The 25881-nt window shown below is 47.8% G+C and overlaps 1 protein-coding gene across 6 annotated transcripts in view; it reads right to left on the bottom strand.

The window, feature by feature from the left end:
• Positions 1 to 25881, bottom strand: part of MGAT5 (alpha-1,6-mannosylglycoprotein 6-beta-N-acetylglucosaminyltransferase) — a 329395-nt gene that overhangs the window by 38115 nt on the left and 265399 nt on the right. For all 6 annotated transcript variants that reach the window (XM_034654457.1, XM_034654459.1, XM_034654462.1 and 3 more), the window contains 2 exons: positions 10589 to 10738; positions 724 to 870 (listed from right to left, as the gene is read on the bottom strand). In XM_034654457.1, coding sequence (XP_034510348.1) covers positions 724 to 870; positions 10589 to 10738 — 297 coding nt within the window. The remainder of the gene's footprint in view (positions 1 to 723; positions 871 to 10588; positions 10739 to 25881) is intronic.

Raw genomic sequence — 25881 nt, 5'->3', positions numbered from 1 at the left:
TCTTGCACACACCTGTTTCTGACCAGATACAGTAACACCAGCTTGATCACCCACGTGCTCTACATGACTTGTGGAATGCCCCAAATCGAACCCAACTGCCTCCAGTGGTGATTCATCACCCGCTGTGGATTTTTTTTAAGAGGATCTCTGAAAGCAATTCAAATAAGGCTTCTGCCAACAGTGTGAGCAATGGCAAGATTACTTCTCAGGACGGTGCCTACCGATGGTGGCCGAAAATACCAGGCATGTGACTTCAGTTGCCCATCATATATCTCGTCTCTCTGACTGAAGGACCCCATGGCCTACTCTTTATTTCCCCACAGCCCATCGTGGAGAGCAAGTTTTTCAAAAATGCCTATTAGCCAGTGGATCTCCTTATTCCACGAATGCTAGATACTCAAGAAGTCAGAGCTCAGCCACTGAAAAGGCTGGAGAGGTCTGTGTGAATTAGAATAGAGCTGAGGCAGAGGGAAAAGATGCCACAGTTTGTGGGGCGGGGGGGACAGAAGATCTAAGTCTTGGCTATGCCACCACCTCATTGGGAGACAGCATCAGCCATTCCTCCTGAGCTCCTGTCCAACCCCGTCCTTCCACCCAGCTATGTTCAATGATGTTGACGATACCTACTGTCCAAGGCTAGGAGGTTCGAATGGGCTCCTAGTATTCAGTAAGTAGCTAGTATTCATACTATTGAAAGTAGGAGGATTTTTTATAGACGCTTACCTCTCGCAGAGTTGGCTTGCCAATGAAAAAGTCTGTGTTTTTGCTGCTTTTGGGTGGGCTGAACTTGGGATTCAGAAAAGCACATCCATTTGCGATGGCCTCCAGGGGAGCTGGGCCCTCATAAGGGAACCCAAGTCCAACAAACAACTGTAAGACAGAAAAGCACACCATATATAAACACACCAATCAGGACTGGCGTCCCTGGTTCACAGGGGGATATTCTGTGCTTCATTCCCATGTAGAAGCCTCAGAGACTCTGGAAGGTTCCCAGACCCTGGGGGCGTGGGGTGAAGAGAAGGCAGCTCACGTCAGGAACTGAGAAATAGGACCGGGGACCTTTACAGGCTCATGAAGCTGCTCAGAGCATTATGTTCTCCTCCTTTGCAAAAAAAGAAAAAAAAAAAAAGTAAAGAAATGAGCATGGAGGGTGGGGGGGAGGTGGACAGTTGAGGGGGTAGGGAGGCGGGGGTATTAAAAGAATAAAAAACAACAACAAAAACCAAGACCCAACAATAATCTCTCTGTAACTCACCAGGAGACATGACTGGAAAAAACACTTGCTTAACTAAACAGAAGGTTTCTTCATTGAACCAAAGGAACAACAGGCCCTTTCAGGGATGCTGGGCAGGGGGACACAAAGGTCACCTGGCGGTTTGATTACAGTTCAAATGGAGCTGCTTTAAAATGATGCTAGGTCAGTAAACACAGGTTTTCATAATGGAGTTTTCACTGCGGGACACTAACAACTTCATTTTTATCTCCCCCTCAGTGGAGGGGAGAGGGTGATGAGTGGCGCCATGGGCCAGGCAGCTCTCCTCAGCAAGCACACCACATGCGTTCCCTCCGGCAGACAATAGATGGCAGCAAAAACACACTCTCCAAGTCTTCATGCAAACCCGAGCTCGGAGCTGCTGGGACAAAGGGGCCTTGCTGTAGCTCACTGGCAATGATTCCTGGGTCCGAAACTGAAACAGCATCTCAGGGAAATGCCTCAGTGCAGCTCCTCCCCTCGGGACCTTTCACAGTGCTGGAGGGCTGGAAGCTATCGATGGCAGGGTCCAAGTCTGGGCTTGGGGAGGTGTGAGATCTCCCTAACGCACAGAGGAGCCAAGGCTGAGATCACTCAGCCTCCAGAGGCACATCAATCACCAAAGGATAATAGGGCCCCACGGCACCGTTCCCTTCTGCCATCACGCTGAGGAACACCCACAGCCAGGCCCCGAGTGTGAAGGGTATTGGTGAAGTGGATACACAGCAGGCCTGATTCTCCTTTCCCAGGGCCCTTTCCCCAGCATTTCCGTCTTTGCAGCTGCCTAAATGGAACAGTTACTTAGAATGGTTCCATGTGGAGAGACCTGTGGGTTCTCTGGGCACCACTGAGAGATGCAGGAAGTTTGTGCTGGGCACTCAGTTTTGGGACTGGACACTGAGCATGGCCCACGCTGCACATACTGTAGCCCCCACAGGGATTTTTCTGGGACAAGAAACAAAAATCCCGGGTTTTCTGGGTAGACTCCCTATCCATGACTGTATATTATTTTGCCCAAAACAGGGCACTTAACCTTTGTTTGTTTTGGAGGAATAACCTTTCATTTCCTGTAAACTTTAAGATGACCAAATATACTGCCAGAGACATCCACTGGAATTGAGGAGAGCAGCCATGAGTGGCCAGCAGGGCTCCCACTGCCAGCTGTGGGCACTGTCCCTTGGGCAGAACCACTGGGGACATGGGTGAGGAACATCATGTTAGCAGGAGCCTGAAAGACGCAGAATATAAGGGGCATCTCCACCACCATTTGGAGGCCTGTTTCTGGATCTTAGTGTTATTTTTTAAAGACTTTATTTGCTTATTTGAGAGAGAGAGAGAGAGGGAGAAGGGGGGGAGAGAGAGAGGGAGGAAGGGGGAGAGAGAGAGAATGCATGGGAGGAGGGCAGAGGGAGAGAATCTCAAGCAGACTCCCCGCTGAGGCTGCAGCTCCACTACCATGACCCTGACGTCATGACCTGAGCCAAAATCAAAAGTTGGACTCTTAACTGAATGAGCCACCCAGATGCCCCTGGATCTTACTCTTCTTAAGTAGCTGATAGGAGTGAGATTATTAGAGAGAACTTAACTATATAGGGTGTGGCCTGAGCACGCAGCTCAGAGGTGGGGGTAGGGGAGGATACCTGACAGCATTGAAATGGAAGGCAAGAGTGGGAAGGACTCACCCCAAGACATCACAGCTTTATTAAATATGAAGAATCCACGGTTACCATCCTTCAGGCTTTTGAGCTCTGTGATCTGCCCTCCCTACCAGATTTTGGGGAGGATATGCAGGCTCTCCAGGGGAAGGTGACCTCTCTCAGGTGGTGGCTGGGTGCAGGAAAGCACAGGGCTTCCAGATCCTTTTGACTCTGAGAAGAAAGGTGCTGGAAGATGCAGATGGGGGGCTCTGTGGGTTTAAACGAGACCTGGAGCCCACAATGAGTCCTGACCTCTGAAAATCAGGGCCTGCCACGAAGTGCTGATACCTTCATCAACCTTAAATTGCCAAGAACTTTAGAGGAAATGCAGGATGCACAATGATTGTCTATTTAAATAGAAAATACTGGGGAAAAAATTTAATTAGCTCCTTCAGACCAAGCAATCTGAACCCATTAATTAAAAGGATTTGAGACTGTTGCTTAATGGACTTGAATGTGACCTAGGTTTAATTATATCTGAATAACAATTTTGCACCATCTCGGCTGCCCTGCTGGCATTGAAATATCTCAGTACACAGAAAGTAAACATTTCGCGCTAACTCTCCAAAGCCTCACAATCTGAGAATGAAACTTAAGCAAATACCATACAATTTCTTGGCAATGAGTTTTCTTGTCACACTAATTAGGATTGCAGGAAATGCACAACGCAGAAACACCAAAATAACAGTCCTTTGTCACTTCTGTCAATAAGCAATTTTTTCTTGCTTCCTGTGTACTTATTACCTGTGACATTATAATGGAGCAGACGTATTAAGGTCAAATAGCACGCTTGAGGTTTGAATCACAAAAAGGGCAGGCAGAGAGAGCTGCTCACCAGCAAAGGGTAGCCCGCGAACTCCTGAGTCCCATGGCCTTGGCACACAACGGTGCCTTAATCACACTCAATTTCCTTCCCCAGCACTGTGCTACTTACAGACACCCTCAGCGCGNGGGGGGGGGGGGGGGGGCAAGAGACATATCACAAGAACGCACGCAAGCAGAGGCTTCACTTTTCAAAAGGAAACTGGGCATATTTTATTTACACTTCATCTGCCCTTCAGAAGCCCCGAATCGAATGAGGCTATTCCAGATGACAGAACATCGTCATGGCTGCAGCTCCTCCCCGTCGTCAAGAAGCATTTCTAAACCCAGGGATTACATGCTCTACAATTAAGTTTCTGAACTAATACTAAGCAAGAGAAAACGCATGAAGCACCACAGATCTTATTCACGGCACAGGATTGGGACATTCCTACACATACGTCCACAAATGGTTCGGGAAAACCACTCAGAGTCTTACCCTGTGTGAAAGGGAGAAACGGAATTGTTTTAAACCCCAACTGGAGTAGTGAACAAGGAATCCTTTCAACATGGATAAAAGTGGTTCTTAGGAAGGCTCCACATGAATTTGGTAAGTTTGCAGTCACTCTTGATGGGGAACACCAAGATGATCCAAAATAGAAGACAGGCGCTCAACAAGCTAGAAGAGTAGCGTGCACTAGCTGAATTGGTGGAGTGGCTCAGGAGGGAGTTTGAGCAATGAATCAATCTTAGCTTCTCCAATAAATCGAAGACTGGCACAAAGTGGTCAGGACAATGTGGAACTGACAACACAGCGCATACATTCAGGTCAACCAACGTTCAAATCCTCCCGGCCTCACTTCCTAGTTCTGTAACTGTGGGAAATCGTTACATGCCTCTTCCTATGGATTAGCAGAGGTCCATTTATAGCGTATTCTCTCCAGCTATGGGACCTTAGTCAAGGTAACACAAGCTCTCTAAACTGTCTTGTCATATGTAAAATGGTGCAAATAATAGTGCTTTATTTCATGGGACTACTGCGAGGATTAAATGAGATATTTCATGGAAACGATGCATCCCAAGCTTTGGCACTGAACTAAACATTCACTCAGCAGGAGTTGCAATCTAGATCCAACTTCCTGCAGCTGTGCACACACATGACCTCGTATTGTTTAGCTGGAGCTTAGGTGTGTGCGAGTTGTGCTTGTCGGTTTTACAAGATGTTTGGCACCTGCATATGTATTTATGAGTTCTCACAATTCCATAAAGTACCTGGACTAAAAAAAAGGGGAGGGACATCCATCAGAAGAGTGAGAAGACATGGTTGACTGTGGCTGCCTCATGGAAAGGCCAGTCCCAGGAGCCACGTACTATTGCTAAGCCTTGTTTCTTCTTCATGTAATGATTGGGAATCCCCCTATTTTTGGTAATGTAACTTTATAGTTTTAAAAAGAATCTATATGGTAGCCGAGTATGGAGGAAATGTATTCTCCTGAGAGGTGGTGCTTTCACGTAGCCTAAAGGGTCTTTCTCTGGACACGTGTCTGTCCTTCTGCACTCGATGCTGAAGAAAGAGAATAGTGGCCAAAATCTCTCCTATTTAGGTTTGGCTCTACACTCTCATGGGTTGCCCACATCCCTAACCTAAACTATAAGAAGATTCTTTTGTAAAGAGCCAGGAGGGCAAAGGAGACAAGACAATGATACACACCAAGTATGTTTAAGTGCTCAAAGTTCGTCAGAGTTAGCTGTTATGTAAAAGGCTATCTCCCAGAGACCAGCTCACTGGGTAGACTCCCAGACTATCCTTGTTACCCAAGTGGTCTTTCAGAAACAAAACCCAATACAACACAACACAAACAACAATACCAAGACCAAAAGTTCACCCACTTCAGTCATCTGGAAACGCCAGTTCAAAATCCCATGCAGTGCAGTTTGCATTATAAATGCATTAACTTGGAGGGGGGGGGCGGGCGGGGTTGGCTAAGAGAAATATTTGGATAAGTTTCTAACTGTAGAAGCTGGCCATCTTTAGCTGCCTGGCACAAACTATTTACTGTTACAAGGTGTAAGGCAGCACAACAGGCTTATTCGCTGTTGCATTAAGGATGGGCTCTCACGGTGCTGAGGTCGAGGGCTCTTGTGACAAGACATAACTCATGGAGAGGGCACAGATAAGGGTTAGAGAAAATGGCTCGTACTACTATAATAAATCCCCGTGATCGTGTGCACCCCAGTAACACGATGCGCCACGGTAAAATGTGGCTGGTAATCGGCTCCCGTCTTCCAGATCAACCTCCTGCTCTTATTTAAGGGACGTCACAAGTCACAGTGCAACCTTTTGCACGACTAAGTGGTTGACCCCACTTACAGCATCACAGAAGTTTTACATTGGTATTCCTCTTTTTTATTATTGCTACTTCTACCTGTGTACTTCCCACCTTGCAATAGGTCCCCAGTTTACCTGTCCATCTCCTCTGCCACATCTGTATAGCGCTCGGGGGCAAAACTGCCTTGGCCATCCCTGTAGCAAAAATGCCTGCAGTAAGGCCTGGAATGTATTTAGTAGTGAATACACATTTGTCAGAAAAGTGAGCAAAAGAATAAATACTAATAGAGGAGACCTTTCCAGCAATTAAGTGTCTCTGTGAGGATGAGGAGATGCTGAACGTTTTCGTGTGTATTTGAGTGTGCGGCTGTGCTTTCGTTCCTGAAGTCAGAGAAGTTACTGAATCACCTCACTATACACTCTGCGTCCTACACACGTACGTGGGAGGGGAAGAGGGAGGGAGGAGTACGTGCGTATCCAATTTTTTTTCCCCATCTGGCTGGAATGGGAGTAACTTTTGATATTGGGCACGAGGATGAAGCCTCCTTAACTATCCGAGGGCGAATGTTTCTGTGTCTGAAATGGAAGATGGAAGATGGATTGCTCCATCAGTAGGTTAGTGCTTGGGCTGTCTCTCACAGGCCACACCTGTGTGATGTGTGGGTAATACGGTGGAGAGGCAGGCATGGGCTGTCAGAAGGACAGTGTTGCTCGCTGTGGAAATCTGGGCGATTTAGGTACGTAATTCATGAGCAAAGCAAGAAATCACTCTTACGGGCATGGTCCCAAGATCCCAGATGGCTAATGGATTTCATCCTGACTCTTTACTTCATTCTCTAATTATCCGCAGGCCTTCTACAAGCCAGGCCCTGTTCTCGGCATTGAAAATATACCTGTGAACACAACAGGCAAATATATCTCTGTCATCCTGCAGCTGCATGAGAGTCTGGCTCCGTGCAGTGGCCACCTCAAGCCCTGGGTTTTTGAGAGCATGCTCAACCACATCCAAGCTCGCGGGAAAAGTCACGGTTGGTGGGGGATCAGACATGGGGATGGGATGAACAGGACGGTATGTACCGTATATCCTCCAACCTTGCCTGGGCTTCCAGGTGAGTCCCACCGCCAAGCTGATGAGCTGACAAGGTAGGAAACAGGGCTGTCATGACCCGCCCGAGTGCTGGAGGGTGGACGGCCAGAGGCTGGGGTAGCGAACGGGTAGGGCAACAGCATGAATAGCGCAGCTTTCTGCCCTTGTTTTCCACAGCCAGAATTTGCTCTCAGCTTTCACTGTAGAAAGGGAGGTACCAGTTCTGTCTCACTCCCAGTGCTCCTCCAGTCTAGTGTAGGATGGGAATGCCCCTTCTATACGGAGCTTCCCATGCTAAGACTGGTGGTGGTGGTGGTGGTGGGGAGGGAAGGTCAGGAAGGAGAAGAAAGAAATCACATTAAAAGAGAGGAGGCCTTCCCCCCCGCCCCGTACCCCTGGAATAAAAACATGCTACCCAGGGGCGCCTGGGTGGCACAGCGGTTAAGCGTCTGCCTTCAGCTCAGGGAGTGATCCCGGCGTTATGGGATCGAGCCCCACATCAGGCTCCTCTGCTGTGAGCCTGCTTCTTCCTCTCCCTCTCCCCCTGCTTGTGTTCCCTCTCTCCCTGCTGTCTCTATCTCTGTCGAATAAATAAAATCTTTAAAACAAAACAAAACAAAACAAAACATGCTACCCAGTGCATGCTTCAACTGCACTCCTGCAGTCTGCTGCACTGAAAGCCTGGTTGTTGGTCCTCTGATAAATAATTAATTCGTCCAAATTTATATGCTTATTAGTAGAGTCTTTCAGATGCAACAACTTCCCGGCTCTTTTAGCCCCAATTTTAGTGTCACGCCAAATTCCTCCATCTTCGGAGGCTCCGTGCAGCTGGAGCTGGCTAATGACACGTGGGCCCTTGTGGCATGCCGGGGCGGAATTCTGCCAAGTGTGGGGTTTCCTGGGCCTGGGTGCAGGGCTCCGAAGACGGCTCATAAAGAAAAATCATGAGTGAGGAGCTGATTAAGCATCAGTCAGTTCCACCTGGCTCCCCACCTGAAGGAGCACCAGACTCGCTTCCCTCTCCGGTGAGTCTGAGGAGTGCACGGATCCCCTTCAGTCTACCGACATTTGCGTCTCTGCATCTCCGGTTCTCCACTTTCAACGTGGATTGGAATAAATCGCTTTTAAATTGCTCGGAGACACGGAGGAAGGAGTTAGAGGCAGAAAGGGTTATAAATGCAAAGCCTGACTGGTCTTTAGTGTCATTATTTCAAAGCCCAAGATCCATTCATTTCAGGGCCTGCTGCTGTGTTCTGGGTATGAGGGGAGCCTCCACGATACACGGCCTCATTTTCATCGTATTTGCCAACTGTTTTAGCCATAATTCCACTCGGAGTGCTTTAATATATTCCAGTCAGATGAACAGGCAATACAAAAGGGGATCAGTGACATCCTGTGAAGGCACCAGTTTCTCAAGGATAAATATGTGCCCCTCACACTAAAAATTCAGGCCGCAGTCCTTGGCTGTTAGGCAATCTCCCACACCACAGTTCGAACATCAACGGCCTCTTCTCTTTCCTTCCCTGGGACATCAGGGGCCTCCGTTTCGGCCTATTTCCTACTCTCTGACAGCGTAAGTGGATGGTAGGGGAAGTTAGGGTTCTTTTAAAATTTCCAAGGCTGAGTAAGACATTCACGAGGCTGGGTTAATAGGCGTGCGCGAGACAGTAATGACACGCTGTTGAAAACCAGCGCTGCCGAATGTAATTTTAAAGAAGCTTGAGCTTTCCCACCATCTGATGTGGGGAAGAGTAAAATGAGGCAAATGGCAAAAAATAGCATTGCCACTAAAGGGCCCGGACATTCTAACGATTCTAAAATGTCATCCTAAGACAGAAAAAGAATGGGAAGCTGAGAGTGCAAACTGGGGAACACAATCACTCCTGGGTTGCCACGAACACTCATTGGACTACAGATGACCTTGCAACGAAATGAGATCTTAATTAGTACAAACCAGATCTTTGGCTAAGGAGATAAAGAATTTATCCAACTATGTTATTCTTGGCATCACCAAATGACTTAGAGGCAGAAATGATCAAATGCATGCAACATATGGAGAAACTGAGGCAGAAAGGAGTTACATATTCTGTTGGCTGGTGAGTGCCCATTAAGTGTTCTCTAGTTTGGGTGTTTATGCCTGAGGAGGGTGCCTTTAAGGGCCTAGCAGGGCTTTAATTTGCAAATCAATCAATCAATCAGTCAATCAATCAAGAGTTAGGGTTGCCTCCCAGGCAAAGTGAGTGACTATAGGCCAGCCAAACACTCTAGCCTACTTTCTTCTGATTATGGTGAAGTTAGAAACAGCACCTTCCCCACCTACCTCTTTGGGCTGCTGCGAGAATCAAACAGGGCAGCATGTGTGAATATACTTTCCGGAATTCAAGTGTCACACAATGATAAGAAATTGCTCTGAAGCCACAGAGCCTCTCACCCCCTCACCCTTCCCCCTACCTTACAAACGAAAACCCAGCCTGTCAGAGCCCAGAGGGGAGATAGTCACTGTGGATAACAAGCTGGCCTGTGCTCTAAGGAAAGGATCACACTGGTTTTCTTCACTCTTACATTCCCTGCAACATCTCTGGCTCCTCAAAGCCAAACTTTGACCTATTTCATTTGGTCCCTACGTTCATTTGGTACTTTCACAGCAGAACTACAGGCACCGGGTCATCATGCCACTAAAATAGTTCTCCATCAGTGGCTCCCCCAGCTACCAACCCCATGGGGCCTGAAGTCCGTCTTTGCCTGTGACAATCAGCCCCTCAGCCCCTTACCAAAGTTTCCTCCCGCTCTTTCCCAGCAACAGAGAAGCTGGATGGCTTTGTGGCTCCCTCCTGAATATGTCTTCTCTGCCTTCACCACGTAAGTTTCCCTTGTCTCTCCTGATGCCAGGCACGCCCTGCCCATCGTCCATAGCCAAATCTTTCACAGTTCCTTCCCTGCTCCTTGGGCCCAAAGGGACTCTCCCCCTGTTTGAACGTCTTCAGTGTCCACTACAAATTTTCTGAATGAGGAGGCGTGAGGAAAAGCCAGTTGGGGGGCTGATTCCTTGAATGGAGCTATCAGGGAGGTGGGGGAGCCAAGCACCCCAGGCTTGCTGTGAAAGCTGCTGCTTTACCACCATGTCTGACCCCCTCAAGACAGTGCCTTACCTTTTCTGTTTGCCACTGTATCCCCAGCCCCTTGCTTGATGCCTGGCACATTATGCATCCTTCATAAGTAAGTTTTAAACCATAGCAACGTCTTTGCACATTTAACTTTTAAGCCACAGCTGATCTAGAAAACCACTGCCCGGAAATGACCTACCAAGCTACTACAGCACTGAAAAGACAGCATGAGAGATTCTGATCCCATTTGCAACACCAATAGAAACAAACTGTAAACAACATCACTGATGGATTTTTACAAAATCACTAAAAGCCTACCTTGGTTTCTCGGAGAAGAAACTGCAGGTCTCGTCCACTGAGGATACCATGGTTTTTCACATAACTGGGAATATTCTTCGTGCTGGAGCCATAAACAGTCGCGTGTACTTCCATGTAAGTGTGAATAATGTCCAAATAGATTTTCTTATTCTAAAGAGGGGACACAAAGGGAAGACATTTTTTTTTCTTTTCATTCTTTTAACAACCTGCCTCATAGCTGGAGGTCACAGAGACAGAGTTCTTAATCTGGAGATTGCAAGAATTTGGCAATCCAACCCATAATATTTCTTTCAAAAGTAATCTGACTGGATTTTGAGGGCAAACATAGTTATACTGCCGCTGTACAATTCTGCAAGAAGGAACATGTTATGTAGCAATATATTACTGAATACCAACGACAGCTCAAGGCCAATTGTTTTAAAGTATTATCCTTGCTTTGTAAATTACCAGGGACCCAACACTTTGCATTTGGCTCCTCTGCCTTGTAGGGGAGGAAGTTTGGGGAAGGAAAGCCCAGAGAAGGCAGTCAGTTGGACTGGAATATTATCTGGAGATGCTAAGCTGTCCCCGAGGAATGCAAACATCCCCAGCTCTTGCCAGTATTTCTAGTGATGATTAACGCATGTTGTCAGAACTGGATCCCACCTATTTGGGACAAGGGGGAGACGAGAGTTTCCCACAATATACATTGATTGACCAGGCAGCTGGCGAGATAATAAGTATATCCAGGTAGACAAAAATGGAAAAAAGATTAAATGTAAACTTTGATGAACCCTGAACCACTCAAAAGTAGTTTTATTTTTATTAGAAGCAAAACAAAACCTCTTTTTTTGTACTGAATTTCGAGGCACATTTTCTAAATCAAAACTACCTGTGATGAGAAAGCGACTCACTTTCCCTTCCTCTTCACGTTTCCGTGTGACTAAGGAACACAGGCTGGATTTTATAGGTTGCTTTTTTCTTTCTTTCTTTCTTTCTTTTTTTTTTTTTTTTGAAATTTGAAAGATACAAGTTCTGTAATGTTTTCCAGTTGTATAAAAGTGGGACAAGTTTTTCTCATTCTAAGCCCGCTTTCACACACTCCAGGAAAATGTATTAATAGCCAGTTCTGTGACTAAAGACCGCAAGGGATGTAGGGATGTGGCACCAGCAGCCACAGAGCTCAGAGAAGGGGAAGGGGCTCTGCTGTGGGGAGGGCAGCAGCACCTCCCTGCCTCCTCGCAGGGTTCTGAGCTGGGTTTGGGGCCTGCCCTCTGCCATGTGTTGCCCTGGTGGAGAATATTACAGAGAACTCTCCAGTTTGGGGGATGCATGTTTCAAATCACGTATCAAAAGTCTTCATGGCTGGAAAAACAGCCTTGTTCCCGTTCTCCATCTTATGCACCAAGATGATTTTGTTCAGAAGCAACCAAGTCCATGCTTGCATTCTAATATCAGCATAAAGTGAACGTGTGGCCTCAAAGTTTAATTTCATGCCATGTTTGGTATAGCTGGAAGATGCTAAATTCATCACTTCAGAGATGTATGCCCTTGAATTAATGCAGGGGTGAGTAGAAAGAGTTTCTAAACCCTGGTTTCCCATTCATAGCATGAGTCAAATTTAGCATCGCCTCCATGATATATATTAATTTGAGGGGTTCTAGGACATAGGTCTTGTGCCAGATGTACTTGGTAACTCCTGTCTCCCCAAAACCCCTTCTCAGGGACTCCCCTGGTAGGTAAGGAGGGAAGTCTGTAACCCTGGTGCCCTGCCACTGCTGACCAGCCTGGGCTGTGTCTGACGTGAGGGCAATACCATCTCTAGGCTGTCCAGGAGCCTGGGACAGGGTGGCCAGGCTCTGGAGGGTGAGCTGAACCAACCAGACCCTCTCTCAGGAGCTCAGAATCCAGTACACAGAGAGATTCCTGTCAGATGACCGTGGGCTATAGAGCAGAAAGGTCACTTGGTATTGGAGTCTGGACAATTATGAGTCAGATACAAGTTCTGAGGAAAGCAGCTGCCAGTTTTGGGGGGTGGAGGTGGAAAGAGAGCCAGGTGAGAGTTGAAAGGAGGAAAGGGAAAGGCCGAGACAGACAGATGGTAATCAGAGGGTGGCAGACAGTGACTGAGACCAAGCATGAGAGAGAGACAGGACATGAGAGGGACAGAAGGAGGAGGAAAGATGATGGTGGGAGCCACTGAGGAAAGCAAGCACAGGGACACGGAAGAGAGAAAACCTGGTCCCGGAGATGTTTTGGGGCCCATTGCATCCACAGCTGTTCCCTATCCTCAATTTCCCAGATCTATCTGGATCCTTCCAACTATAATAACAGCAGCTGCCCAAACCTTCCCCCATTCTATCCCACACTTTCGCTTGAGCTAGTCTGGATGGGTTCCTATCATCCAGAAGGAGGCCTGTCCGGATATCTTGTTGGGCTTTGTTCAGGGACTGGGCAGGCATCTCTCCTTTGAGCAAAAAGAGATGCTTCCCTATGAAAAGCCAGCTGCTCTAGTGAAGATGGACCAAAGGTCCTTGAACTCAGTCTGCAGTGAGGGACAAAGAACAGTGAATGGCCTGCCTGGTTCCTGTCCTGGGGGATACTCACTTCAGACAGACCTAAGATTAGGATTCCCAGACCCAATGCCTGGAGAGTGAACATTATACAGGATACAACACGTGTACTGCCATCAATTCCAGAAAAGGTGGGGCTCCTTAAAATACAGCGGGGGGGGGGGCAAGCTCAGGCAAATAAAAAGAAGCATATGCAGGGGCTAATAATAAAGTCTATGAATTTATTAACATGAAGGCCTGGTCAAGTCTGAAAGTAGAAATTACCTTCAGAGAGGATTTATGTAATTCCATGAACGAGAAAATCAAACAGGTTATTAGAGGAAAACAAATGTTTCCAACATAACTCTAACCTTTGAAGCCAACATGACAACTAGGTGATTCAGCCTAGGCCTCTTGTTGCTACTTGTGCGGGGTGTTGCAGAGATCTGGTGAGGGTGACTCACAGCACGGGTCCCAGGGACAGGTACGCTGGAGTCAGCCACACCGAGCTGCCTCCCTGCCCAAAGGTAATGTGCCCCGGATGCTACGGGAATCCAAAGAGCCAACTCCACCTTAGGACCGCTGCCTGAATTTCAAGTCCAAATGTCCAGCTGTCTCCTGAACCTGTCTACCTTGCTGGGCTGTGGGCACTTCTGACCCAACAGGTCAAAAAGGGAACCCACTGCCTTGTGTTCCCAGACCAGCGTCACCCTATGTGCTCCTCATCTCAGTGACTGACATTAACCTGCACCAGATTAATTAGGTTCCTGCACCAGAATCACCCTCGTCATTCCACACATCAAAGTAGACAGAAAGGCCTCTTGATTCTGCCTCCATAATAGCAAATAGGCTTTGATCTTTGCCCACCTTGATGGTGCCAGGATTACTATAACCGGCATCTTAACACAACTCCCTGTGGCTCAAAAAGGTGAAGCACCTTGTCCAAGATTTCTACAGGTGAGCAGCAGCTTTGGGACTGACCACAGAACAATCTGTATGGCTCAACATCACTTTTGAACCATGCAAAGCAATGCTATGCATATGGACAGTGTTCCTATGTATGGACATTTGTAGTTAAGTACAAAAATATGCACGGGGATGACAGACTCCACTTTCCTGACACAGATTACTGAGAGGGCAGGGAGGGCCTGGGGAGGTGGACGAGCTTTAATGGTATTTATAATATGTAATTTCCCTGTTAAAAAGCACAAAATATTAACATCTACATATTTGGGTGTGGGTATTTGATATATTAATTAAAATAGAAAAATTTAAAATATATGCAATCAAGAACAAACAGAAACCAGTCTGTAGGACTTCAAAGCACCACTGGCACCTCCCTGGAAGGCTCAGTTCCCGCCACGAAGACAGGTTCAAGGGATCCCCTTCTCTCTTCAATGTACATTACTATCTTTTGGGTTTAAGAAATATGGTGATGTTTCTTAAAGTAAGCATGGGCCTGCCTGCCTTTCCCAACCCATGGGAAGGACAAAAGTGGGGAGGGGAATGTGCAGGGATGAGGACATTTTCCAGCATCTCCCTCCCTCCCTTTATTTTAGATATTCAGGCCCAGGGTGAAGGTGTTACCACGAACTGAGTGTTGGATCTTAATGATCCAAGAACTGGATTCAGATCACTCCCTAGAAAGCATTCCCTCTCTGACCTAAGAGACCAAGGTCAAAGAAAAATATCTACTCCCCAAACCCTATCACCTGCAAGTTTTAATGAGATCCAGTCAGAAGCATCTTGCACTGACTACCAAACCCAGGCAGGCCACCGCCCCTTTCTGGGGGCTGAGGGAAATGCCTCCGGTCCCAGCTGAGCAACTTGGAGCCCCAGAACACTGTTCAACAGCCTCTAGTTCAATTTAAATTCCCATTAAAAACAACCAATCAAACTGATTAAAATTCAAATCTACCTAAACTCATCTGGAGGTGGGGGGAAGGGGAGATGCAAAGGCAAAGGAGAGAACGTCCTGGAGCAAAGGAGGAGTGTCTTCCCATGTGTCTGTGAATGCTTACGATTGTAGCTGGAGGCAGGTGCATTTTCAGAGCTGGTCATAAGCTATTCAGAGCTTGAATAGAGAGCTTTAGGACAACAATTCAATCTAAAGCAATACTAGTGCGATCCTACAGCAGGGGGAGAGGCGGAAAGCCCTAGTGGAGAACTGTGAGCTCTTTCCTTTCCCAGCCAGTGAATCAGGGGTAGAGGAATGTTCTTTGGCAAATGTCAGTATTCTGAGCTTTTGGTTGCACTGGATATTATACGCTCTTCTCGCCAGCGTTACCCCTGCTCCCCGCTGCAGACATATACATCCTTTCTCCCGGACCCTACTCCCCTCATCCACATGGCACCTTGTGACCTGTCATCGTTTGAAAGAAATGATTCTACAGCTCTGCCCAGAGTTTGTTGGTCCGGGGAAAGCACGTGGTGAGTGCTGAGCCCTGGGCATCCTCCCTAGGAAGAGCTGACGGCTGTGGACGAGCCAGTCCCTCCCAGAGTCCAAGCGGTGAGCTGCAAAGCTGCGTAGCTACATCAAGCACAGGGCCCATCACACGGAGGCCGAGCTCCAGAAAGATAAATGAAGTCCTTGCTTAGAGAAGGCCAAGCGCGAGAAGGCCAAGTACGTGTTCTGGCAGGGCCTTGAACCACAGGTCTGGGTATGTGTCAGGTGCATCCCGGCCCTTCCCCGGGTCCCCAGAGTCAGGAAGTCCCTGCTGTGGTGGAGCCAGGAAAGCTGGGTTGTTACCATGTCAGTAGTAAGAGTCCTGACAAGTACACTGGGATCGGATTTTTATTTTGACCATCACTGATTATTTTTTTAAGACTTTATTTATTTAACTGAGAGAGAGAGCACTAGAGAGTGAGCGAGAGAGAGCAAGTACAAGGAGGGGGCAGAGGGAGAGGGAGAAGCTGCCGAGCAGGGAGCCCAATGCGGGGACTTGATCCCAGGACTCAGGGATCATGACCTGAGTCGAAGGCAGATGCTTAACTGACTGAGCCACCCAGCATCCCGACCATCATGGATTTTTAATCATTTTTAATGCAGTAGCCTCCACTTCCTCTCCTACAAATACAGAAATTGGTTTATTCCGCGGTTTTATGAATATACGGTGATGACTCATATACTTTGAGAAACACAAGTCCATAGAGGATGCCTTGCCCAAAACTACCCCGGAAACGCTTTACTAACTCCTACTGTGAAGTGACTCCCTGAAAGCTCGGGGTTGGACTGGTCCATTCTGCTGAACCAAGATCTTGTGGATCTATCTTTCTGCACCCTGGCCTCCTCCATTCACTGCATCTACCTGCCGTCCGTGAATTCTGACGGTCTCTGAGCTGAGTGCCTTGTCTGAACGGTGACACATCCTCCCGAGCCTTCTCCAGTTCCCCTCGCTGCCCAGCGGGTGCTCACGCCACGCAGGCTGCCCTGCTCTGTCGGACCGGAGGAAGCTACGCCGGGAGGTGGGAGCATCCCGGGGCCCGCCACCCTGAAGAGCAGCCCAGAAGTACAAGGGCCTTAGTTCCCGGAGAGGTGGACCGGAGCCTGTGAGAAGCAGGACACAGAGGCGGCAGGCAGGGCAGATAAAACTGCCCTCTTTCTCTCCTCCGCAGACTACACCAAAGCAGAGCTCCTCCTCGCAAACCTTCAGGAGCCAAGCGGCCCGTGGCCATGCTGCGGTGTCTGGGTGTCTGTGTGGCTCCCGGTGGAGGAGGGGACAGCAGGAACGTCGGCGCCATCACATCACGTTGTACTTCTCCCGGCCTCACTTCCCTCTTCCGCAGCCCTGCTGCCCTGGGCTTGCACCTCCTTCCCCAATAACGAGCAGTACTCAGTCTGCCTCGGGCCTTGCTTTCTGGAGGCCCTGGGCCGAGACCCTGTTTTTAGTCCCTCACTCCTCCAATCCACCATCCTCAGGGCTGGTTTCCAGAACTGAAGAATTTGTCCCCCTATACAAAGTCTTCAAGGCTCCTCATGGCAGTGAGAGACACCTCGTTCACTACACGCACAAGGCCCTTCACACAGCGGCCTTCTACAGGCTTTCCAGCTTCATCTCCTACTGTCTCCCCTCCTCCTCTGCGTCAGGTCTACCTACATCTCCCCCGCTGCTGCCTTGGCCTGAAAAGCCCTTTCGCCCTTCCTCCTTTTCTCTCCTGGACTCTTCCCCCTTCAGGGTCTGCAAGCTGGCGATCCCTGGGCTCAGCCGGTGAACAGAGCTGCCGCCTCCTTGGTGCCGTTACTATTGCTAAATTAATTAAACAAGGAGGCCATTAGACGGGGGTGGCTCTAATGCTGTCGTGGCCTACATAAAGCGAAGCCGGCAAACGCCTCAAGGTTATGAAATCAAAACACTGGAGAGACAACCAGTCACAAACAGCTCACTAGGCTGTATACTGCGACTATGCAATAATTTCCTTTCTTTGCTTCCACATCTCCTCTAAGTCTTTGGCCTCCATCCCCTACTGTCAGGGGAGTGCTCCTAACTACTTCCGGTTTAGCGCTAACTCATTCAAACTGATTTTATTCAAATAAACTCTTAAGCTTTTTAACATGCCTCAGTTTATCTCTTAACAGTCACTTCCTGTTTGGTCTCTTTGGGGTTCACTGTCCTTGCCGGCCCGCCCTGTGGGGCTGGGGACTTCTGCAGGGCAGGACGCTGGCGGCTCCAGGCCTGGAGGGGCCTGGTGCAGAGCAAGAGTTCAGGAAAGAGTTATGGGCTGATGAGCAAACAGAGAGGGTGCAGGAAGCACAGCGCATTTAGGGGCTCATGGAGAAGATGGATCTCAGGCTCCCTCACACTCGGCTCTTCTAGCCAGTCCTGCCATCTTCCCACCCTGCCTCAGGAGCCAGGCCCTTCCCCAACAAAACCTTCTCCCAGCAAATGAGCTTAAGGTCCGTGACTTTACCTCAGGGTGTATTTTAATGAAAATAAAAACGAGAGTTGCAGACGTTACAAGATGTGTTTCAGAGTTGAGTCATCTTCCTTATAACCTAGCTCTCTCAGCAGTTGTGAGGTAGGAGGACAGGACAGAGAGAGAGAGTTTAAAAAAACAAAAAACAAAAAAAAAAACCTACCTCATCAGCCTGTTCCTGAAGTCTAAAATTCAACCAGAATGAAAAATTCTTTTATTCCAAGATTAGAAGTTCTAAAATGCAAATCTCTGAATTTCAGCACTGAAGCAGAAAGAATTTACATTACAGAATAATTAGACCTTAAGGTCCTTGGCTGATTTATTGCAAGTAACCACCCAAGGTTAAGGTGTGTGTTGGGGGGGGGTGTGTAGCCCGGGTGGGGGGGGGATCCTTGCTGTGTCTCACTCAGGCTTCCTAGGGCTCTGGAAGACCCTGGGAAGCTAAGATTCTCCAAGCCTGCCACCCCTGACCCTTCCTTCCTAAATCCCGACCTTTCAAGGAGAAAAGGGGATGTTCAACAATTACAGTGGGAATAATAAGGGGAACCTTGTGCTCTTGTCTCCAGCCTGGCCTGTGGGCCCCCTATGTGTCCATGGTCAACAAAAAGAAGGGAATTTGCTTCCCTTTGCTGTCCCGAGCTCCACACTTATTCTTGATCAGACCTCAGCTGGTATAAACTACAACTCATCTAGCACAATGGGTTGGCTGTATGTAAGCCACGCTTAAGTACGATATGAGTGGTTCTAGAACCTACCTACTGCTGAGTTTTGGGCAGAGGACAAAAAGAATGGATGTGGAATGAGTGGAAGGGAAGAATATTCACCAGTACTTGACTTCTTTTCTATTGTCCAGTTAGGTGGCTGAGATTTCTCACAAGAAATTTAGATTTTTGAGGCTCAGTGGCTAATGTGGAAAGAGTAAACCAGCCCTGTTATTTCTGGTGGATCTATAAATATTGGATAATATCACTTCCCAATTATATTAGACAGTTTCTATATGTCCTGAGCTTAAATTGGGAATAAAATGTATATAAAACCTACTTAAATATATACCTTTATTTAAAAATATATGGCACTCACACTACCCCCACCATAAAATGGGACAACTAGAAATGAGTCTCAAGATGGCTAGAGCCTTCACCTCGCTGCCCAATCTGAACCCACGCTCACCCCACCCCCAGATCTTTCTGTCCAAACCCTAGTTTTTTAGCTAGCATGCTTCCCCATTTTCCCAGCACTTTCAGGTTTCAGGGATTTCTCTGCCTTAGCACTGGAGCCTTCTGCAATTTAACAAATGCCTCTCAAAGGACCCTGGGGAACTGCCAGCCAGTTTGTGAAAGCAATGAACTCTCCTTTCTACTTTGAGAAGGGCAGGAGGTCTTCAAATTGTAAAGCTGGCTTCTCTCACAACCCCCACTCCCCCCAATGCAAATGCAGTCACTTACAGATGATGGTACCCCTCACTCTGCTCTGATCGCTGTGGGCCAAGAGCAACAAAGCCCACCAGCTACACTACTGTGCTCAGAAGACGGGCTGACAGGTGGAAAACAGGCCACTGCCACACCCTCCAGGTGTCACAATGGAAGGAAAAGGAAACCAAGAGGCTGCCTTGGCCAAACTGAGGTTGCATTTTTTTTAGAGAGCCTGCATGGGGTCGGTGAATTACGGACTGAATGGAGGTGGCCTGTGAGTCTCATCCACTCCTGACAGACTGGAGGACAGGAGGTCCTGCTGGGCTTAGGCCAGCACCTAACAATCGGATGTAGTCTAAAGGCAGAGGAGAAGGCGCCACTCGGCAGGACTGTCCTGTGTGTCCAGGGAACGATTCGGAATCACGTTCACACTGGTGGGCAGTGTAACAGGTATGATCACAGGGCTTCTCCTGCCAACTAAACCGAAGTCCCAAAGGCCATCCACCAAGCAACAGATATCAAGTAACTCAAAGCGAGCAGCCAGCCCACCTCCCCACACCCTGAGAGGGGAGGAGGAGGTCACCCCTGGGGAGCCGTTGGCTGGTTTCCCTCTCTACGTAATCAGGTGAACAAGGCTCTAGAGGATTACTGGGAGAGCTTCGCGTGCATTCCTGGGAACCTCTGGGGCACACAGATTAGTGCCAGACCCAAGCTTTGAAACACCTCATGGTCTCCCCATGGTGTCCCCTGGGGAGCCTGGGGTTGGGAGGATGCCTTGAAGGAGACGTTGGGAATAGGCCAGAGCTCCCAGGGTTTGTTTCTCAAAGGAAAAGATGATTGTTTCCCTTGGTGCAGGTGTGGACCACACAGAAAGGTGCCCCACTGGATCCTTCGGGAAGGGCTCTGTCCAAGGGGCCACAGAGAGGGTGGGCTGCTGGAAACCAGCCCCGAGAGGGAGCCACACCTTCATTTCAGGCTTCTCAGGCAAAACAGCACTTAGAAGAGGAAGGAAAAGAGCTTAACTTGAGATGATGTTCAGAGTTTCCACTATTAAACTAGAGTGGGTATTTTAATTATTGCACTTGGACTAATCTTGGAACTGAAAGTAACAGAGGGGTTTTTTTTGTATTTGCAAGTTTTATAGGACCTGCCCAAAACTGTATCCAACGGGAAGACTAACTGTAGAGTCAAGGGAGAAAAAAGTTGTTTCTTGAATTCAACAGAAGCTCCCTCTTTCAACATAATGTTTACATATACAAGGTGATTTTGGGTGGAGCATGGGTAAGTTTTTAATTTAATAGTTGTAAGTCTATTTACATGCGGCTTAGAAAAACTAATTAACGTACCCATGGGATATCATGCTCATTCATCACTTACGATAAAGCTAAAATAATTATTCTTAAAATAAGCCCATTAAAAATACCAAGCAATTACTAGTCAAGGTGTGGTATGCATGTAAGAGAGGTCTGAATTTGGTGTGGATGACTTTAGTCTGGAACTCAATGCTTCTAAGAAGTGCCTGGTGGAGAGCCTGCTTTTACAGGTGAGCCTCATTTCACTAAGAGGTGAGGAAGGGCCACATTCTGTCATTCCACCAACCACACTGGTGGCAAGATCATGGCCAGGGGACTCAGGTCACTCCCTTTGTCAGTGCGCAGGACAGAGAAAGGCAAGAGGCCTCTGAGCAGTAAAAATGCAAAGAGATGGAAGAGATGGCTGGATGGGTCAGGGAGTCCATAGAAAAAGATGGTAAATCGCTCTCACTTAATGTTGTCTCACTTTGTGAAAGTCCAGGGATGGAAAGCTTCCTCAGAAACCACACTTTTGCCCTGTGGCAGCTGTTAAACTTCACACTGCTCAGCCAACACCGTGCATGAAGTTCACTCCCCGGGTCTGACCCGGAACGACCTTCTCCCTGGTGAACCTCTCACACTCTCTGAAGAAAGTCTTTTTCTTGGGGGATCACGTGCAAGGCTATTCAGAGTCAAGTGTTTGGGAGGCAGGAGACCAGGGTACAAGCTTTAGCCTACCCAGAACTACCTACATCAGCATGGACAACCTGCTTTATCTTTTGCAACTACAAGTTCCTCAGTTGTAACATGAGGGGCTTTTGATTGGAAGGTCCTTTGAGCCTGAAAGTCCATGACTTTTATATTTACCGCTTAGGGGCGCCTGGGTGGCTCAGTTGGTTAAGTGTCTGCCTTCGGCTCAGGTCATGATCCCAGGCTCCTAGGATCGAGCCCCACATTGGGCTCTCTGGTCAGCGTGGAGCCTGTTTCTCCCCTCTCCCTCTGTCTTCCCCCTTCTCATGCTCGCTCTCTCTCTGCATCTGTCTCAAATGAATAAACAAAATCTTTAAAAAAAGAATAAATTTACAACTTAAAGCACCTTCCTCCCTGCTTTCTCAGGGGTTACAGAGCCAGTAACCTGCAAAGGAGATGAGGCGCAAGGGCCTCCCAGGGCCCCTCCTCTCCAGCTCACCCATCCTTGGGTGCTGAGTGCTAGTTGTTAAGCTCATTAGAAAACTAGTCACTCTCCACCTCCACTTCCCCCAAAGAATCAGACCGAGGCTGGCCACCAACTGAAAATGTGTGGAATGCCTGGAGCTTCTGACACCTAAAGGTGGCCATTTGTTAACGCCCCTGCCTTTAGGTCAAAGATAATTTTCAGAAGTAACTATGAAATGAAATGAATAATGACAAAAGTGAACAGTGGACATCTTCCTTTCTGAGCTTTGTATACGTCAGTAAAGAATTAAAGAAGATGACCACGTATAAACAAAAAAGATCAATCCTTTTTAATAACTTTAATGTATTTTTCTATAAAAAGGGAAAAAAATCTCCATTTTGGTCTCTCTCAGTAACGCGCCACATCACATTTTCTGTTTTCACGTGTTAGCTTCTGTAGATCTGACACAGACTCCATCAAAATGGAACACACAGCCTGGGACTGGAAACATGGCAACACACAGTCTGGGACTGGAAAAGGTTTCATTTAGTGCTTAATTTGCTCTAAGGAGACTAACGATTTGATGCTACGGCAGTATTTGGAGGTGTTCTTCTCTTTGGAGCCCTAATGAATAATAATAAAATAAAAGCGCCTCTTTGGGACACCAGGACAACTAAACAGATTCATACAGGTCACAGACGTGCCTCTGGTGCCATCCCAGGCCCCTCCTGCAGAGTCTGCATGGGACGGGTGACAGCTCCAAGGAACAGATAATTTCGTGTGCTGGGAGGCGCTCGTTGTTGGAATGGTTATGTGCAGGGTAAACCTCACTGCTTCACAAGGACTGAGGACTTTTTGGAGATCCTTATGCTTGGTGGCTCTTCCCCGCAGGGGGCGCTCAGGGTAAACACTGTCTGCCAGAATGGATGGCAGAGCTGGGTCACCAGTCAGCAGTCCCACTTCATTATTTAGAGTAAGAGAGGAGAGAACGGGTCTCCGCCTGTGACAGCCTTTCCACTGGCAGGCCAGCGCCGCGCCCGCCCCCCCAGGCTACCCCCGCATTAACCTGAAGGAATGTGGCTCTTTTGGGCATCCATCCACATTTGTGTAAATTTTAGTAGGCAGCGTGGGGCTGAGAATGAAGCAATCTGGGTTTTATTCTAGCTCTGTGACTAACTTCTTATGGGAGCTTCAGGTTTTTTATCTGTAAAATAAGGGACTATTGACACCTGCTCTATTATCTCATAGGCGCATGCACAGAAACAAATGAGATTGTTTTAAATTGTTATGTGAAGGGGTCACAATTCCCACCACATTGTCTCATACACACACACACACACACACACACACACACACACCCTCACTCACAAACCACACTCCCCACTGTGCCTCTCAAGGAGCTCAACCCAGCACCACGTCTCGTCAGAGACAGGGCACAGACCTCTATGTGGTAGAGGGCAGACCCTTCACTCCCCAAGGGGTCCACTGTCCTTGACGCCGGGCCTGACAGAGAGGATCCCCACCTCTGAGCGGGCTGGCACAGCCTTGCTTCTGCTCCTTGTCCCTGTCAGGCTCTAGTGCCTCAGGCCTGTGCGTGGTAAATTTCTTCTCCAAGGCATTCAGCCCAGTGCCATACCCATTAATACCCATGACGCCATCATGATGGATGTGTCACTTTGTAATAATGTGCATAATCTCTCTCCTCAGAATAGCAAGTGTCAACACATCTTTGTTGTAAAGGCTGGGACCTGACATGTGATAAACCAGGCCATTTAAAACACAAGTCTCTCTTGGGCTCCTTCCTTCCCCTGCTCCAATCAAACTAAGAACACCGTTCTAAATTCCAGGCATCATCTCTCTTGATGTCTTAAGGAAGACAGAGTGTACAGACTGAGATTCTGATTTTGGCACAGCGGTGAGGGTTCCCTTCAAAGGACAGCTAACTACTGTTCTTTACGTGAAAGACTGATTTTTAAGAGGGACGTGAAAAGTACCCTCCCCTTCCCTCTCCCTGAAATAAATCACACCTCTTGAAATTTCTTCCCTTCATTCCTGACTTTTTCTAAAACATAAAAATAGCAAAATAAAAGTGATCAGCCTAGTTCATACACATTTGAATCTAAAATGTGGTAAATAAAAATTTGTAGAAGGAAAAGCAGCTAAAGCATCTAATTTAGAGTCAGGGGCTTGAGAACAGAAACAACTAAAATACACTGGGGAATAAAGCGGTCTCATAATCAACTATCGTTTTGGAAAACATCTTTCCTACTTTCCATACACTCTTTGCTCCCACTCTATCAATGCCGTTCTCCACCCCCTCACATTTCCCAGGCACTGAGTTCTGAAGGTCTGTCCCCAAACCAAATGCTCACCGCCACTTTTCCTAGGGGAGTACAGGAAAACGGGCTACAGTCAGATCTGGGGATCAGTCTGGACTCTATGTGCTCCTGTCTTCACCACCTGCACCCAGATTCTTTTTTTTTTTTTTTAAAGATTTTATTTATCGGAGAGAGAGAGAGCGCGCACAAGAGGGGAAAGGGGCAGAGGGAGAAGCAGGCTCCCTGCCGAGCAAGGAGCCCCATGCAGGGCTCGATCCCAGGACCTTGGGATCATGACCTGAGCCAAAGGCAGATGCTTAACCGACTGAGCCACCCAGATGCCCCTGCACCCAGATTCTTCAGGTGATAACCACTCCCCCTTCCAGAGAGGCCCCAAAGAGCACATGAGATGACACGGACAAGTGGTTCTGGAACAACAAAGAGCTGTGCCATAGTCAGGATCTTCTCAGGACTCCTAAACCTTGTGTTCTGTACGAGTCAAGCCTTTCTTCTCTATCCCATAATCACAGCTCATGAACTGTTGCTTCCAGTCTTTAAGAGACTCCCTCCTGCTTAGAAATGCCACCTGCCATTGACCATCCTAGGCAGTCCCTAGTTCCTTTTGAAGTACTCAGAGGAGTACTTCTTTTTGACACTTTCCTTAAGCAGATCACTAATAGCACCACCTGCCTCCACCCCACCTGCCAATGGACCCCTAATTCCCTCCTCTGCAGGGTCTCCCACCCTGCTAAACACTGCTTGAACTGGGTGTGTCTCCTACTCTTCTTTATTTCCAAGCCCCCGCCTCCCCGGATGGGGGGAACTTAGTCAATATACCTCCAATCATTAGTCTAGAAGCTGCTCGATAAACATCTGCTAAATGAAACGGTCAGGAATCCAAGAGCAAAGACCTCTAGGGTCTGAAACAAGACAGGGAGTAGCAACAGTCTGAGAGCAGGTAGAACGGAACTGAAGTGATATTTACTCAGTAAAACAAACCTGGCAGGCGTGCGGGTAGGAAGTGGCCCACTGCAGTGCAGATCTGGGCCCAAAGAATTGCATGTTTAAAAGGAACTCTGCAGGGACTCTTTTAGCAAAAATCAGTGACCATGGTCTTAGATTTCGGGGGCGGGGGGAGATTTAATTCTCAGAGACTAGAACGCACATCCTGGCACTTAAATTTGTCCTCGGTGGCAGCCCAGCCAACTCCACACAGATCCTAGTGGAAACAGAGTCAGAGTGAACTCCTTGGAGAAGCCCTCCCTCTGAGAGGATTATGTGGGCCTGCCACGGGATTCAAAACAAAATTCCGTTTCGGAAAACAACAGAACGGATGTGCTGAAAATAATTTATTTCTTTCTGTTTCTTCCGGTGATAAAAATGAGTTGAAGCTGAATTTTGTTTTTGGTGTCTGGTTTGTTCGGAGGGCACTAGGGCTTTGCTGGAACCTCATACAGTCCCTCATCTAACAAAGGGGACTGCATGATGTGGGTGCACAGGAAGATTCACTGCGATGTAAGGAAAAACTATGAAAATGTTTGCTTACAGTTTTCAGTGTTTTTATAAGATACATAACATTATTACGGTACTGCATATGTTTTAAATAAATTAATACCCACGGATTGGGAGGTCCTACTCAGTTGTAAAACTGAGGACTAAGGGGCAGTCCA

The sequence above is a fragment of the Ailuropoda melanoleuca genome, chromosome 2, assembly GCF_002007445.2.
Source record: "Ailuropoda melanoleuca isolate Jingjing chromosome 2, ASM200744v2, whole genome shotgun sequence".
Lineage (NCBI taxonomy): Eukaryota > Metazoa > Chordata > Mammalia > Carnivora > Ursidae > Ailuropoda > Ailuropoda melanoleuca.
The sequence above is the reverse complement of the archived record's forward strand: the minus strand, read 5'-3'. Positions and strand labels throughout refer to the sequence as shown.